Below are 12034 nucleotides of genomic sequence, written 5' to 3'. Positions count from 1 at the left end.
AATATACGGGCAGCAGGAAGAAGCTCCTCCTGACATTGTACTGTAATATACTGGCAGCAGGAAGAAGCTCCTCCTGACATTGTACTGTAATATACATTACATAGGATGTATCCATATATGCTGGGCATCCATAGGAGCAGGATGTGAGCCCTGGAGGAGGCTCCTAGGATGCCCAGCACTGGATTAACAGCCTAAGCGCTAACAGACCCCACACGCAGTGACAGCTCCATTCCCAAGTCTTGTCAACAATAGGGTTTACTTTTAATGTGGCAAGAGATCCCCAGGAGGCACTCGTCTTGGCTTCTGGCACCAGGACCCAGCAGCTTCCAGGGACCCAGCAGCTTCCAGGGAACAGCCTTTTTGCAGGACAGATGATGTGCTGACCTGGTCCCCAAGTGGGGTGGGCCTCTAGGTGCCCAGGGCAGGGTCAGGGGAAGTCATTGTAGGGCAAGCGGAAGGGGTAGAGCGGAGTGTATCTTGAATCCTGCCAGAGTAGCTTGTCCTCCAGGAAGGCGATGGAAGGCAGGGTGAGGACCAGAGTCTGGTGTTTGAGCATGCTGTACACATTCAGGCCTGGGATGTGAGCGCACAGTCAGGGTGTGGCTGTCCTCTAGTTCAGACCAAGTTCCTCTTATCTGAAGCCTGAGCCCCTGCCCTCCTCTAGGGTATACTGCTAGTCTTTAGATCCCACTGAAAAAGGAACTGAGGAACTACCTGCCTTTACATCAGCCCAGTATTTGACTGTGACCCCCCCATGCCACATTCCAATGAGGAGGACCCGGGAAGTGGATGAACATACTGTATCACTGGAAGACCAGGATCAGCAGGCACTGTGTGAGGAGGAAAAGGACAGGGGAAACCAGCTCTCACCCAGGTGCTCATGCTTGCCCCCTGCAGGCTATGTGTGGAAGAGACTTTAGCAGATAATGACCTCCCAGGGCTTCTTTTGGTTGGGGCAGCTGAAGGATGGAGGAGTGGCACAGGAGGCCCTGGGCCCTGGCTTCCACCCCAGCACCAAAACTAAATGGTAAATTCTTAGGCACGACACTCGGTCATGGTGTGACTGTACAGGGTTTGAACTGCCCAAGAATAACAGTGGAATCTGTGCTAGTTTGCTCCAAGGTTCTCAGGTGAGGGCTTGTGGGGTGAGGGCTGGGCCCATCACTCACCAACTGCAGGGATCAAGTTGAAACTCTTGAGCCTGGAGGTGGCTGCCACAACATTCTTGGGCATCTCTTCATGTGTCCTGGAACACATGGATGCTAAGAAGGTAAGTCTGGCAAGGCAGAACACAAGAGACTTGGCCCCTACTTCCCCACCCTGCCCTGTGCCCTCACAAGTCTACAAGGAGCACGGAACTCCCCCAGTGGCGGTACTGGGCCAGCTCTGTCAGGTACTGAGGGTCTGCAGTGGGCAGTTCCAGAGAATCCACGATGTGAAGGTCATCCTATGGAGAGAGAGAGAAAATCTTGGGCTCTGTCCTAGGACCCCCAGGCGCCAGCTGTTTTCCCGCCCAGCTGTACTGGATCATACCTGCATTAGCTTGACAGTCAAGGCCACCTTGAGGCCCAGTGCCCTCACTTTCATGGGCAACATGTAGTAGTAACTTGTAGGGCCCCGGGGACCATGGGCTACGCCTCCTGCAGGGACAGTGTGGCATGTGAATAGGTGCTGGTCACTGCTGGGCTGGGAGGTCAGAAATCAGCCTGATGCTTGAGACAGAGTGGTGGAGTGGGCAATAAACAGGAGCTGGAGGAGCTGGGAAGGACAAGAAAGACTGGAGAGTGGGGAGGAGGGCCTGTGGATATGCACGAAGATAGTCATCCAACTCTAGTACAAGAAACTGAAGGAGAGTAAGAGTTCAATACCAGGACCAGCTTGGGATACACAGCAAGACCCAGCCTCAAAAGAAAAAAAAATACACGACCACATTATCAAAGGAGGTGAGAGCTATAGCTCAGAGAGGGCCTGCCTAGTGTGCACACAACCTTGGGTTCCACCCCCAGCACTGCATCAACAGGTTTGGTGGTGCAGGGCTCTCAGATCTCTGTGCCTCATGCTCAGCATGCCTGAGTCCAGCGTCACCTGTCCCAGTGGGCTAAGAAGCTGGGGACTCAGGTGTCCCTTGTCATGGGAGTTGTGGGCATCTGGGACTCCCTCCCAACTGGGCCCCACTCACCTCCCCGCCATATGGGGGAACGGATGCTGCCATGCCGGGCACGGCCACTGCCTTTCTGTTGCCAGGGCTTACGGCCACCACCACTCACCTCAGCCCTGGTCTTGGTCTTAGCATAGCTCTGTGAGTACAAGAGAGGGTGAGGTTCAGACAACGGCAGCAAAGACTGTCTCAGGGAGGGAACGGGGAGGTTCAGACAAATGGCAGCAAAGACTGTCTCAGGGAGGCAACGGGGGAGGAAAGGGACCTTGTTCACAGAGCACCTGACGTTTCTTGTGTGCTAGCTTGCTGTGGTGAGAACCAGGCCTCCCCACACAGCCCAGACTCTGTATGTTCAATTTCCCTCCTCGGCTGCAGCAGTGATGCAATTACAGGCTCGGGCCATCACATCTGACTCCCTTGTTGACTCCTGAATGTTCTCGGCACAAAACTCTTTCCTCTCACCGACAAAGTGATAATACTAGGCTGTGTGGTTCTTTCCAGAGTATTCAGGCATGCCGTCCCCACTAATCTTACTCCAGCTGCACTGCCTGTCAGGTTAGTCAGACTATAGATAGAGTACGTAAATGTCCCTTTATGGCTGGAGCATGGCTCAGCAGTAGAGTACCTGTCTAGAAACTCTAATGAGGGGCTGGTGATGTAGCAAATGAGGCGGTGGTGGCTTATTAACAGAGAAACTGCCCACCCAACCTTTGAGGCTCTAGGTCCATCACACAGTACACAGCACTGAGGACCTCTCTCTAGAGAGGTGATGTGCACCCAGTCTAACTACTGATTCTGTTCACCTCTCCCACTAGCCTGAGTCCTCGGGACAGGAGTCTGCTGCGCTGCAGACCCGCTAACATAACACCCACAATGATGGGTACTGAGATATGACCTGAGAAGTGACCTCCTCTGAATGGCACAGGCAGACGAGGCCTGAGCCAGGCTGTTTCCAGAGAGCACACTCGCACACCTGAGCCCAGTGGGCTCTGCCCAGCTACTCAGGACACTCACGATTCTCTTGAAGTTCTTCTGCCAGATGGCAACCTGGTGCAGAACATCCAGCCTGGAAAAAGGGAAGGGAGGCCTAAGAGGGACACCCCAATTGAGACTCTCCCACACCTGCACCCCAGTAAAGGAATCCTGGGTGTTCCTTTGGGTGTTCAGGACTCTATGTCTTCTACTCTGTGATAACCACAGCTAACACCGCCTCAACTCAAGCCCATCTATACCATGGAGCCCAGTCAGGCTTGGTGACTATGCCTCACCTCCTGGTACTCAAGAGGCTAAGGCAACAAGATGGAAAGCTAAAGGCCTGGCTGTGCTTGATGGTAAGACTCCATCTCCCGCTGGGCAGTGGTGGCGCACGCCTTTAATCCCAGCACTCGGGAGGCAGAGGCAGGCGGATCTCCATGAGTTCGAGGCCAGCCTGGTCTGGTCTACAAGAGCTAGTTCCAGGACAGGCTCCAAAGCTACAGAGAAACCCTGTCTCGAAAAAAAAAAAAAAAAAAAAGACAGTAGAGTTGAGGGCAGGGTGGTGGTGGTGCACACCTTGAATCTCAGCACTCGGGAAGCAGAGGCAGGTGGATCTCTGTGAGTTCGAGGCCAGCCTGGTGTACAGAGCAAGTTCCAGGACAGTTAAGGCTACAAAAACAAACAAAAAGAGTGGAGCTGAACATCAGAACCTCTGTACCTGCTCTCTCACTCCAGCAGGCTCAAGCTCAAGGTATCCAACATTGTGAGGGGAGGGAGGCTGGAGAGATGGCTCAGTGGTTAAGAGTACTTGCTGCACTTGTAGAGGCCCAGGTCCAATTCCCAGCACCCAAACCAGCCTACAACTGATTTTAACTCCAGTCCTGACCCCTTCCTTCTTTGGGCTTCTGAGGGCACTGCACACATGTGGTCCACATACACATTCAGAGAAACACTATATATAAAATAAAAATCTCAATTTTTTTTCCCTTCAAGACAGGGTGTCTCTGTGTAGTCCTGGTTGTCTTGAAACTCCCTTTGTAGACCAGGCTGGCCTCCAACTCAGAGATTCACCTGCCGCTGCCTCCTGAGTGCTGGGATTAAAGGCATGCACTACTACCACCCGACTCAAATATTTTTTAAGCAAACAAAACCAACATATAATACAGAAACCTGAAATACAGGTGAGATTTACTGGCATTATAGTTGTCTGTGTGTGCATGCGCGTGCGCACACGCATAGTCAGAGGACAATCCTAGGTATTGGTCTTCTTGTTTGCTGATGTTAATGCCAGGCTACTGGCCTTGGAGCTTCTGGGCACACTCCTGTGTCCACCTTCCATATGCGAGCAGGAGTGCTGGATTACACACATATTCCATCACACCTGACTTTGTGTGGGTTCTAAGGGTTAAACTCGGACTACTGACCCGGCTCCCCAGCCCTGTAGTAAGCCTGGTAAGTCACTAAGTATCCATCACTGACTGTGCTTCCAGCCACATGCTACTAGTGTCCACTGAGGGCAATGTGGTAGGAAGAGCAATCTGTGGGCAACTGATACGGCTCAGTGGATAGAGGCACTTGCAGCGAAGCCAGACACACGATGAAAAGAGAAAATCAATTCCCATAAGTTGTCCCCTCAGTGCCACACATGTCTGTCGTCCCCCCAAAAAAAGGGAAAAAAAATGAAAAGCCCCAAGTTCATCATGGAGATGGTAGGAAGTTGCAGCCTGGCCTGACAGTACACACCTTTAATCCCAGCACTAGGGAGGCAGACAGGAGGGTCTCTAGGTTCACGGTCATCTTGGTCTACCTGGTGAATTCCAGGACAGCCAGGAGAATATACAGAGACCCAGGAAAACAACAACAAAAGAAGCCAGTGGTGGGGGAGGCAGCTCTTCCTACAGCATCTCACCTAGATACTTCTCTATGATTTTTTTTGTTTTTGTTTTTTTTCCGAGACAGGGTTTCTCTGTAGCTTTGGAGCCTGTCCTGGAACTAGCTCTGTAGACCAGGCTGGTCTCGAACTCAGAGATCCGCCTGCCTCTGCCTCCCGAGTGCTGGGATTAAAGGCGTGCGCCACCATTGCCCGGCATACTTCTCTATGATCTTAAGATTTAATTTATACATGCATGTGTCTCCTGCCTGCATATATAAGTATATATGTACATCACATGATTGTTTGCCTGACGCGCACATATCCAGGAGTGAGCACCGCTTCAAACTACAGTTAGACGCTGCAAAAATTCTGTTTCAGCCTTTCCCATGCTGGTATTACAGGCATATGCCAACAAATCCGGCCTTTTTTCGGGACATGGATCCTCTGTAGTATTGGCTGTCCTGGAGCTCGATCTGTTGAGCAGGCTGGCCTCAAACTCAGAGATCCCCCTGCCTCTGCCTCCCGAATGCTGGATTAAAGGCGTGCACCACCACCCGGCTAAGTCTGGCCTCCTTCTCAGCCATTTTTGAAAACGTTAATTCATGTCAACGATACTTACTTAGCATTTTTATTTTTACTTATGGTGTCACATAGCTCAGGCTGGCCCGTGACTCACCCTGACTATTAATTTCTCTATGCTCCTATCTCCACCTCCACAGTGCTGGGATTAGAGGTGTGGGTTCCTATGACGGCTGTGTAGAATAATGGAAGAGAGCCCAGGGCCTTGTGCCCAGCTGGAGCACTTGCTGCTCTAAAATCAACGTTTCTAGAGAACTTCGTGTGTGCAAAATTAATCTACCCAGTCATCACCCCACTTCCTGAGTTCTGAGAAATGGGGGACCCAGCACCAGAGAGTACGGCAGGATGTAACAGCCCAAGGTGTTTGTTGGGTTATGTACGTCCTTTGTCCTCCCGCCCTGTGGCAGTTAAACCGAGGCAAAGCCCTCCCACGGCAGCCTGCACTCACCGGGGCGCCGTGGCAAACACATCCGGGTGCAGCTCCGCCAGGCCGACCCGCTCCTGCTCGAAGCCACGCAGGGACTCGACCCAGGCCTGCACGGGGCGCCGGTGCGCGGGGACCCGGAGCTCGCATTTGCGCAACACGGGACTTAGGAGACCTGGGGGTCGGGGAATGAGTGAACACGAGTCAGGAACAAAAATCAACACTTCCGCTGCATCCTCCCAACTACAGCCAAGCTGTGATCCCGGCCGCCTCACCCGCGCTATCCCCCGGCTCCGAGCTCTCGGCTGGCCGTGCCGAGTGCTCCGCTAGCGAGGTGAGGACCTGGAAAACGAGGGGCGTTTATTTATAGGTGCTCCCTGAGAGTTCACAACCTTGGACTTCCGACCCTGACCTCAGCTGGGCGCCCTACCCGGGAGCCAGAGGGTCGATGGCAGGCCTGCGAAGCGGCCCGAAACAATCGCAGCATCGCGGGTCAAATCGCAGAGCGGAGATCCGGAGCCCCCAGGAGGCTCGCGGCCAGTGCTGATGACGTCAGACTGCGACGCCAGACGTCACGAATGCGACTCCGCGGCCCTCGGCTCTAGAACGCGCAGTTTTGCTGTTGCCCGCGAGAGCCACTGACGCCAGAAGCCCCGCCCCTTCGGAGCTCGGCGCCGGGAGTTAACCAATGAGGTTCACTTGAATGTTAATCTTTTGACTGACTTTGGACAAGACTTCCTGCCACGCTCCTTATTTTTTGACTACAATTTTTTCAGCGTCTAACTTAACCCCGTCTTACCGTTACCCTTGGTGGTATAAACTGGTGTTTGTCTTTCAGAGTCAGGCTCACTATGTAGCCCAGGGTGGCCTCGAACTCAGAGAGCCATCTGATTTTGCTTCCTAAATGCTGAGATTAAAGATGTGTGCCAGACTGGGTGTAGTGTTGCACGCCTTTAATCCAGGCAGATCTTTGTGAGTTCGAGGCCAGCCGGTCTGTGTCGTGAATTCCAGGACCGTAAGAATGAGAAATTTAGACAAAATAAAATTTCTGGAAAATTAGACAAAATAAAGCAAACAAAAAGAGCGTGTGCCTCAACGTCTACGTCTATTATTTCCTTTTCCGAGTACATTTTAACTTTTTAAATTTCTTTTTTGGGGAGTATATGTGTGTAGGTCAGGATTACTAAGGGAGTTGGAGCTTTCCTTCTACCTTGTGGATTGAATTTAGGTCCTTGGTTTGGCAGCAAGACATCTAACCTGTTGAGCTATCTGAAAAGCATCTTTTTTTCCTCCCTTAAACAAGGCTCCTCTGTGTAGCCCAGGCCGACCTTGAGTTGAGAGTTTAGCTCTCTCACTTTCTGTAGCGCTGGATTGCCAATGCTAATGCTAATTTTATATGTCCACCCCGCACCTTTTGGGTGTGATAGGGTCTGACGTTGCCCAGGCTGGCTTTGAATTCTGGGTAGTCAAGGATAACCTGGAGCTCCTGATTCTCTTGCCTCCACCTCCAGTGTCTCCTCTTTCCAAACCGAAAGACTCCAGGCAGAAAGCTTTCAGTATTTCTTTTTCTTCCTCTTTCTTTAGTTTTTATTTTATGTGTATGGGTGTTTTGCTTGCAAGTATGTCAGTATTTGTTTGGTTGTTACCCTTGAAGGCTAGAAGAAGGTATCAGATCCCCTGGATCTGAAGCTATGATATGGACATCTCTGTCATGTGGGTGCTGGGAACTGAACCCAGGTCCTCTAAAAGAAGCCAGTGCTCTTAACTGCTGAGCCAGCCCTTCCGCCCACTTTCAGCATTTCTTAGGTCTACTTAGATTCCAGGGCTCCCCCGATATCTAATCCTGCCCCTCCACCTTCCAGGACTCGCCCACGACAGAAACGAGTCACTGGATGAACAGATCTGAATCACTTCACTGAGGTCCTCTCCAAGCTTATGGTATTGGCTCTGTTCCGCACTTGACCTGCAGAGGGCGCTAAGAGCTCACACATGGCTCACTGCCAGCCCCTGTGAGGTCTGAACAGAACTTAAAAAACCAAAAAAAAAAAAAAAAAAAAAAGAAGAACAAGTGATCTCTGGGCCAAACACCTTTCCATCTCCTGAATAATGGAGAAATGCTGAGACTTTAGTGAAATGAGAGATACCAAGGGTGGAATTCTTTTTTTTTTATCTTTTTATCTTTTTTTTTTGCTTTTTTTCCATGATATTTATTGAGCTCTACATTTTTCTCTGCTACCCTCCTTGCCTCTCCCCTCCTCCCTTCTGCCTTCCCCCAAGGTCCCCATGTTCCCAATTTACTCAGGAGATCTTGTTTTTTTATACTTAGTGTCCGCATGGTTGTCTAAGTTCTCTGGGATTGTGATTTGTAGGCTGGCTTTCTTTGCTTTATGTTTAAAAACCACCTATGAGTGAGTACATGTGATAATTGTCTTTTTGTGTCTGGGTTACCTCACTCAAAATAATGTTTTCTAGTTCCATCCATTTTCCTGCAAAATTCAAACTGTCATTTTTTTCTGCTGTGTACTCCATTGTGTACCACATTTTCCTTATCCATTCTTCGATCAAGGGGCATTTAGGTTGTTTCCAGGTTCTGGCTATGACAAACAAAGCTGCTATGAACATAGCTGAGCACATGTCCTTGTGGCACAATTGAGCATCCTTTGGATATATACCCAAAGTGGTATTACTGGGTCTTGAGGAAGGTTGTTTCCTAATTTTCTGAGAAATCGCCACACTGACATCCAAAGGGGTTGTACCAGCTTGCATTCCCACCAGCAATGCAGAAGTGTTCCCTTTTCCCCACAACCTCTCCAGCATAAGTTGTCATCAGTGTTTCTGATCTTGGCCATTCTTGCAGATACAAGATGAAATCTCAGAGTTGTTTTGATTTGCATTTCTCTGATGAGTAAGGATGTTGAACATTTCCTTAAGTGTCTTTCAGCCATTTTAGATTCCTCTATTGAGAGTTCTCTGTTTAGGTCTGCACCCCATTTTTTTAAATTGGATTATGTGATCTTTTAGTGTCCAATTTCTTGAGTTCTTTATATATTTTGGAGATCAGACCTCTGTCTGATGTGGGGTTAGTGAAGATCTTTTCCCATTCTGTAGGCTGTCGTTTTGTCTGGCTGACCGTGTCCTTTGCTTTACAGAAGCTTTTCAGTTTCAGGAGGTCCCATTTATTATTTGTTTCTCTCAGTGTCTGTGCTGCTGGGATTATATCTAGGAAGTAGTTCCCTGTGCCAAAGCATTCAAGTGTGCTTCCCAAGGGTGGAATTCTTGGGATGAGATGAAAACTCAGTAACCAGCATTAGTGATTCTAATACTTAGAGGCCTTGTGATCAGAGACAAAAGATCAAGGCAGAGGCAGGTGGGTCTCAGTGTGTTCAAGCCACCTTGGTCTACTTAGCGAATTCCAGGCCAGTCAGGGCTACACACAGAGACTCTGTCTCAAACAATACAAAGCAAAGCTAAATCCCAAATCCAACCACCCACATAACAAAACGAACAAATATCAACAAACGAGAGCCAGGACACATTGGTGGGGAAGCCTTTGGAGAACTTAATTATTGAGCTAAATATGTGGTGGTTTGTGGTTGTTCTTTCTGCATCTATTATTAATTTATTTCTTAGGAGACTGGTTTCATGTAGCCCAGGCTGGCCTGGAACTCACTATGTAGCTGAGAACAACTGTCAACTGATCTGTCTCCACCTCCCTAGGACTGGAAGGGCTGTCTTGGGTTACTGTGCCCTGTGTGCGTGGTACTGAGGCTGGACTCTAGGGTCCCCTGCTTGTTAGGCAAGCACCCTACCCAGGCTCACTGATATATTTAATGGACATTCCTAGGATATACTATTAAATTTCCTAATTGGCTATTATGCAGTGGTGGGTTAGTATGCATGGGGTCCTTGACTCAAACCCTAGCACTACAAAGAGAAGAATGATTGGTTCTAGCCAGGAAGTTTGGTGTGTGTGTGTATGTGCGCGCATGTGCGTGTGCACACACGTGTATGCCAAACAGCACATGTGGAGGTAGGAGGACAACTTTGGTTTTTAGTTCTTTCCTTCCAGCATGTAGGTTCTAGGGATCAAACTCAGGCTGTGAGATTTGGCAGCAAGCTCCTTCATCCATTGAGCCATCTCATTGGCCCCAGAACCCAGTGTTTTGGGGGTTTGCTTTTATTGTTATTTATTTGAGTTTGGGATATACGTGTGGGTGGAAGTCAAAACACAACTGTGGGAATTGGTTCTCTCCCTCTATCACGGCAGGGGTCCTAGGTCTTGAACTCAGATGTCAAACTTGGCAGGAAGCACCTTTATTTGTGGAGCCCTCTTGACAGCCTGAATCCAGGTTTTTGCATGTGCAAAAACTGAGTGTTACTATGTAAGCTCTGGCTGTCCTGGAACTCACTATGTAGAACAGGCTGGCCTCGCACTTACGGAGATCCGCCTGTCTCTGGCTCCCGAGTGCTGGGATTAAAGGTGTGCGCCACCACCACCTAACTCTTCACCTTAGTTTTTTTTTTTTTTTTTTTGGTTTCTCTAGAGAGGGTTTCTCTGTGGCTTTGGAGCCTGTCCTGGAACTAATTATTGTAGACCAGGCTGGTCTTGAACTCACAGAGATCCGCCTGCCTCTGCCTCCCGAGTGCTGGGATTAAAGGCGTGCACCACCATCGCCCGGCTCCTTCACCTTAGTTTTTGAGACGTGATTTGAGGCTGACTGGCCAGTGCGCCTGAGGCTCTCTTTGTCTCAGCCTGCCCAATTCTGGGACTACAAGCATTACCACTGCACCTGGCTTTTATTATTATTATTATTTGTTTTTTATTGAGCTATACATTTTTCTCCACTCCCTTCCTCCCTCCTCTCCTTCTACCCTCTCCCGTGACCCCAACGCTCCCAATTTACCCAGGAGATCTTGTCTTTTTCTCCTTCTTATGTAGATCCATGTATGTCTCTCTTAGGGTCCTCTTTGTTGTCTAGGTTCTCTGGGGTTGTGAACTGTAGGTTGGCTTTTCTTTGCTTTATGTATAGAAGCCACTTATGAGTGAGTTCATAGTATATTTGTCTTTCTGGGTCTGGGTTACCTCACTCAATATGTTTTTTTTCTAGATCCATCTATTTGTCTGCAAATTTCAAGATACCATTTTTTTTAACTGCTGTAGTACTCTTATGTAAATGTACCACATCTTCTTTATGCACCTGGCTTCTTATGTGGGTGTTGGGATCTGAACTCAAGTCCTCAAGCCTGCACAGCAAGCATTTTACTGCCTGAGTCACCTCCCAGTTTCTCAGTCCTTTTTACTGTCTACTTTGAGACAGAGCTTTGCAAAGTTTAAGTCTCTCAGGCTGGCCTTGTGCTTACTATACAGCCTGGGCTGGCCTCCCGATTGTATTGCTCCTGTGTCACCTGCTGGCATAACTGAGACTGCAGGCCTGTGCCACCATACCCTATGCCCACATTTTCTTTATTCATTCATCTGTCAAAGGAAGAAACAGGGGGCTGGAGAGATGGCTCAGAGGTTAAGAGCATTGCCTGCTCTCCCAAAGGTCCTGAGTTCAATTCCCAGCAACCACATGGTGGCTCACAACCATCTGTAATGAGGTCTGGTGCCCTCTTCTGGCCAGCAGGCATACACACAGACAGAATATTGTATACATAATAAATAAATATTAAAAAAATAAATAAAAACAAAAAAGAAAAAAAAGGGAAGAAACAGCTCAGTTGGCACAGTGCTTGTGGGTCAGTTGATGTAGCGCTCATAGCTCAGTTGGCATAGTGCTTATAGTTCGTTGCTACATTGCCTACCTAGCATACACGAAGGCTCTGGGTTCAATGCCCAGCACTGCATGAACTGGGTGAAATTCAAGCCTGATAATTCCAGAGGTGGAGGAAAGATGACCAGACTTGGCTGCATAGTGAATCCCAGGCCAGGCTTGGCTACATGAGACCTTGTTCCCCCATCCCCAGAAAAAAAGAGGACACCAGCAAATGCTCAGGGGGTAAAGGCACTTGCTATACCAGCCTG

At 49.3% G+C, this 12034-nt stretch overlaps 1 protein-coding gene across 1 annotated transcript; it reads right to left on the bottom strand.

The window, feature by feature from the left end:
* Positions 1-236: 236 nt before the first annotated feature.
* Mrpl4 (mitochondrial ribosomal protein L4) lies at positions 237-6576 on the bottom strand. Its single transcript, XM_005346872.2, has 9 exons — positions 6440-6576; positions 6285-6351; positions 6034-6184; positions 3173-3224; positions 2180-2297; positions 1534-1640; positions 1338-1447; positions 1170-1246; positions 237-573 (listed from the first exon to the last, which is right to left on the bottom strand). The coding sequence occupies exons 1-9, from the start codon at positions 6494-6496 to the stop codon at positions 428-430; spliced, it is 885 nt and encodes a 294-aa protein (XP_005346929.1). The 5' UTR covers positions 6497-6576; the 3' UTR covers positions 237-427.
* Positions 6577-12034: the final 5458 nt, after the last annotated feature.

Source organism: Microtus ochrogaster, chromosome 5, assembly GCF_000317375.1.
Source record: "Microtus ochrogaster isolate Prairie Vole_2 chromosome 5, MicOch1.0, whole genome shotgun sequence".
In the NCBI taxonomy this organism is placed as follows: Eukaryota; Metazoa; Chordata; class Mammalia; order Rodentia; family Cricetidae; genus Microtus; species Microtus ochrogaster.
Note: the sequence above shows the minus strand (reverse complement) of the source record. Positions and strands in the feature narration are given on the sequence as shown.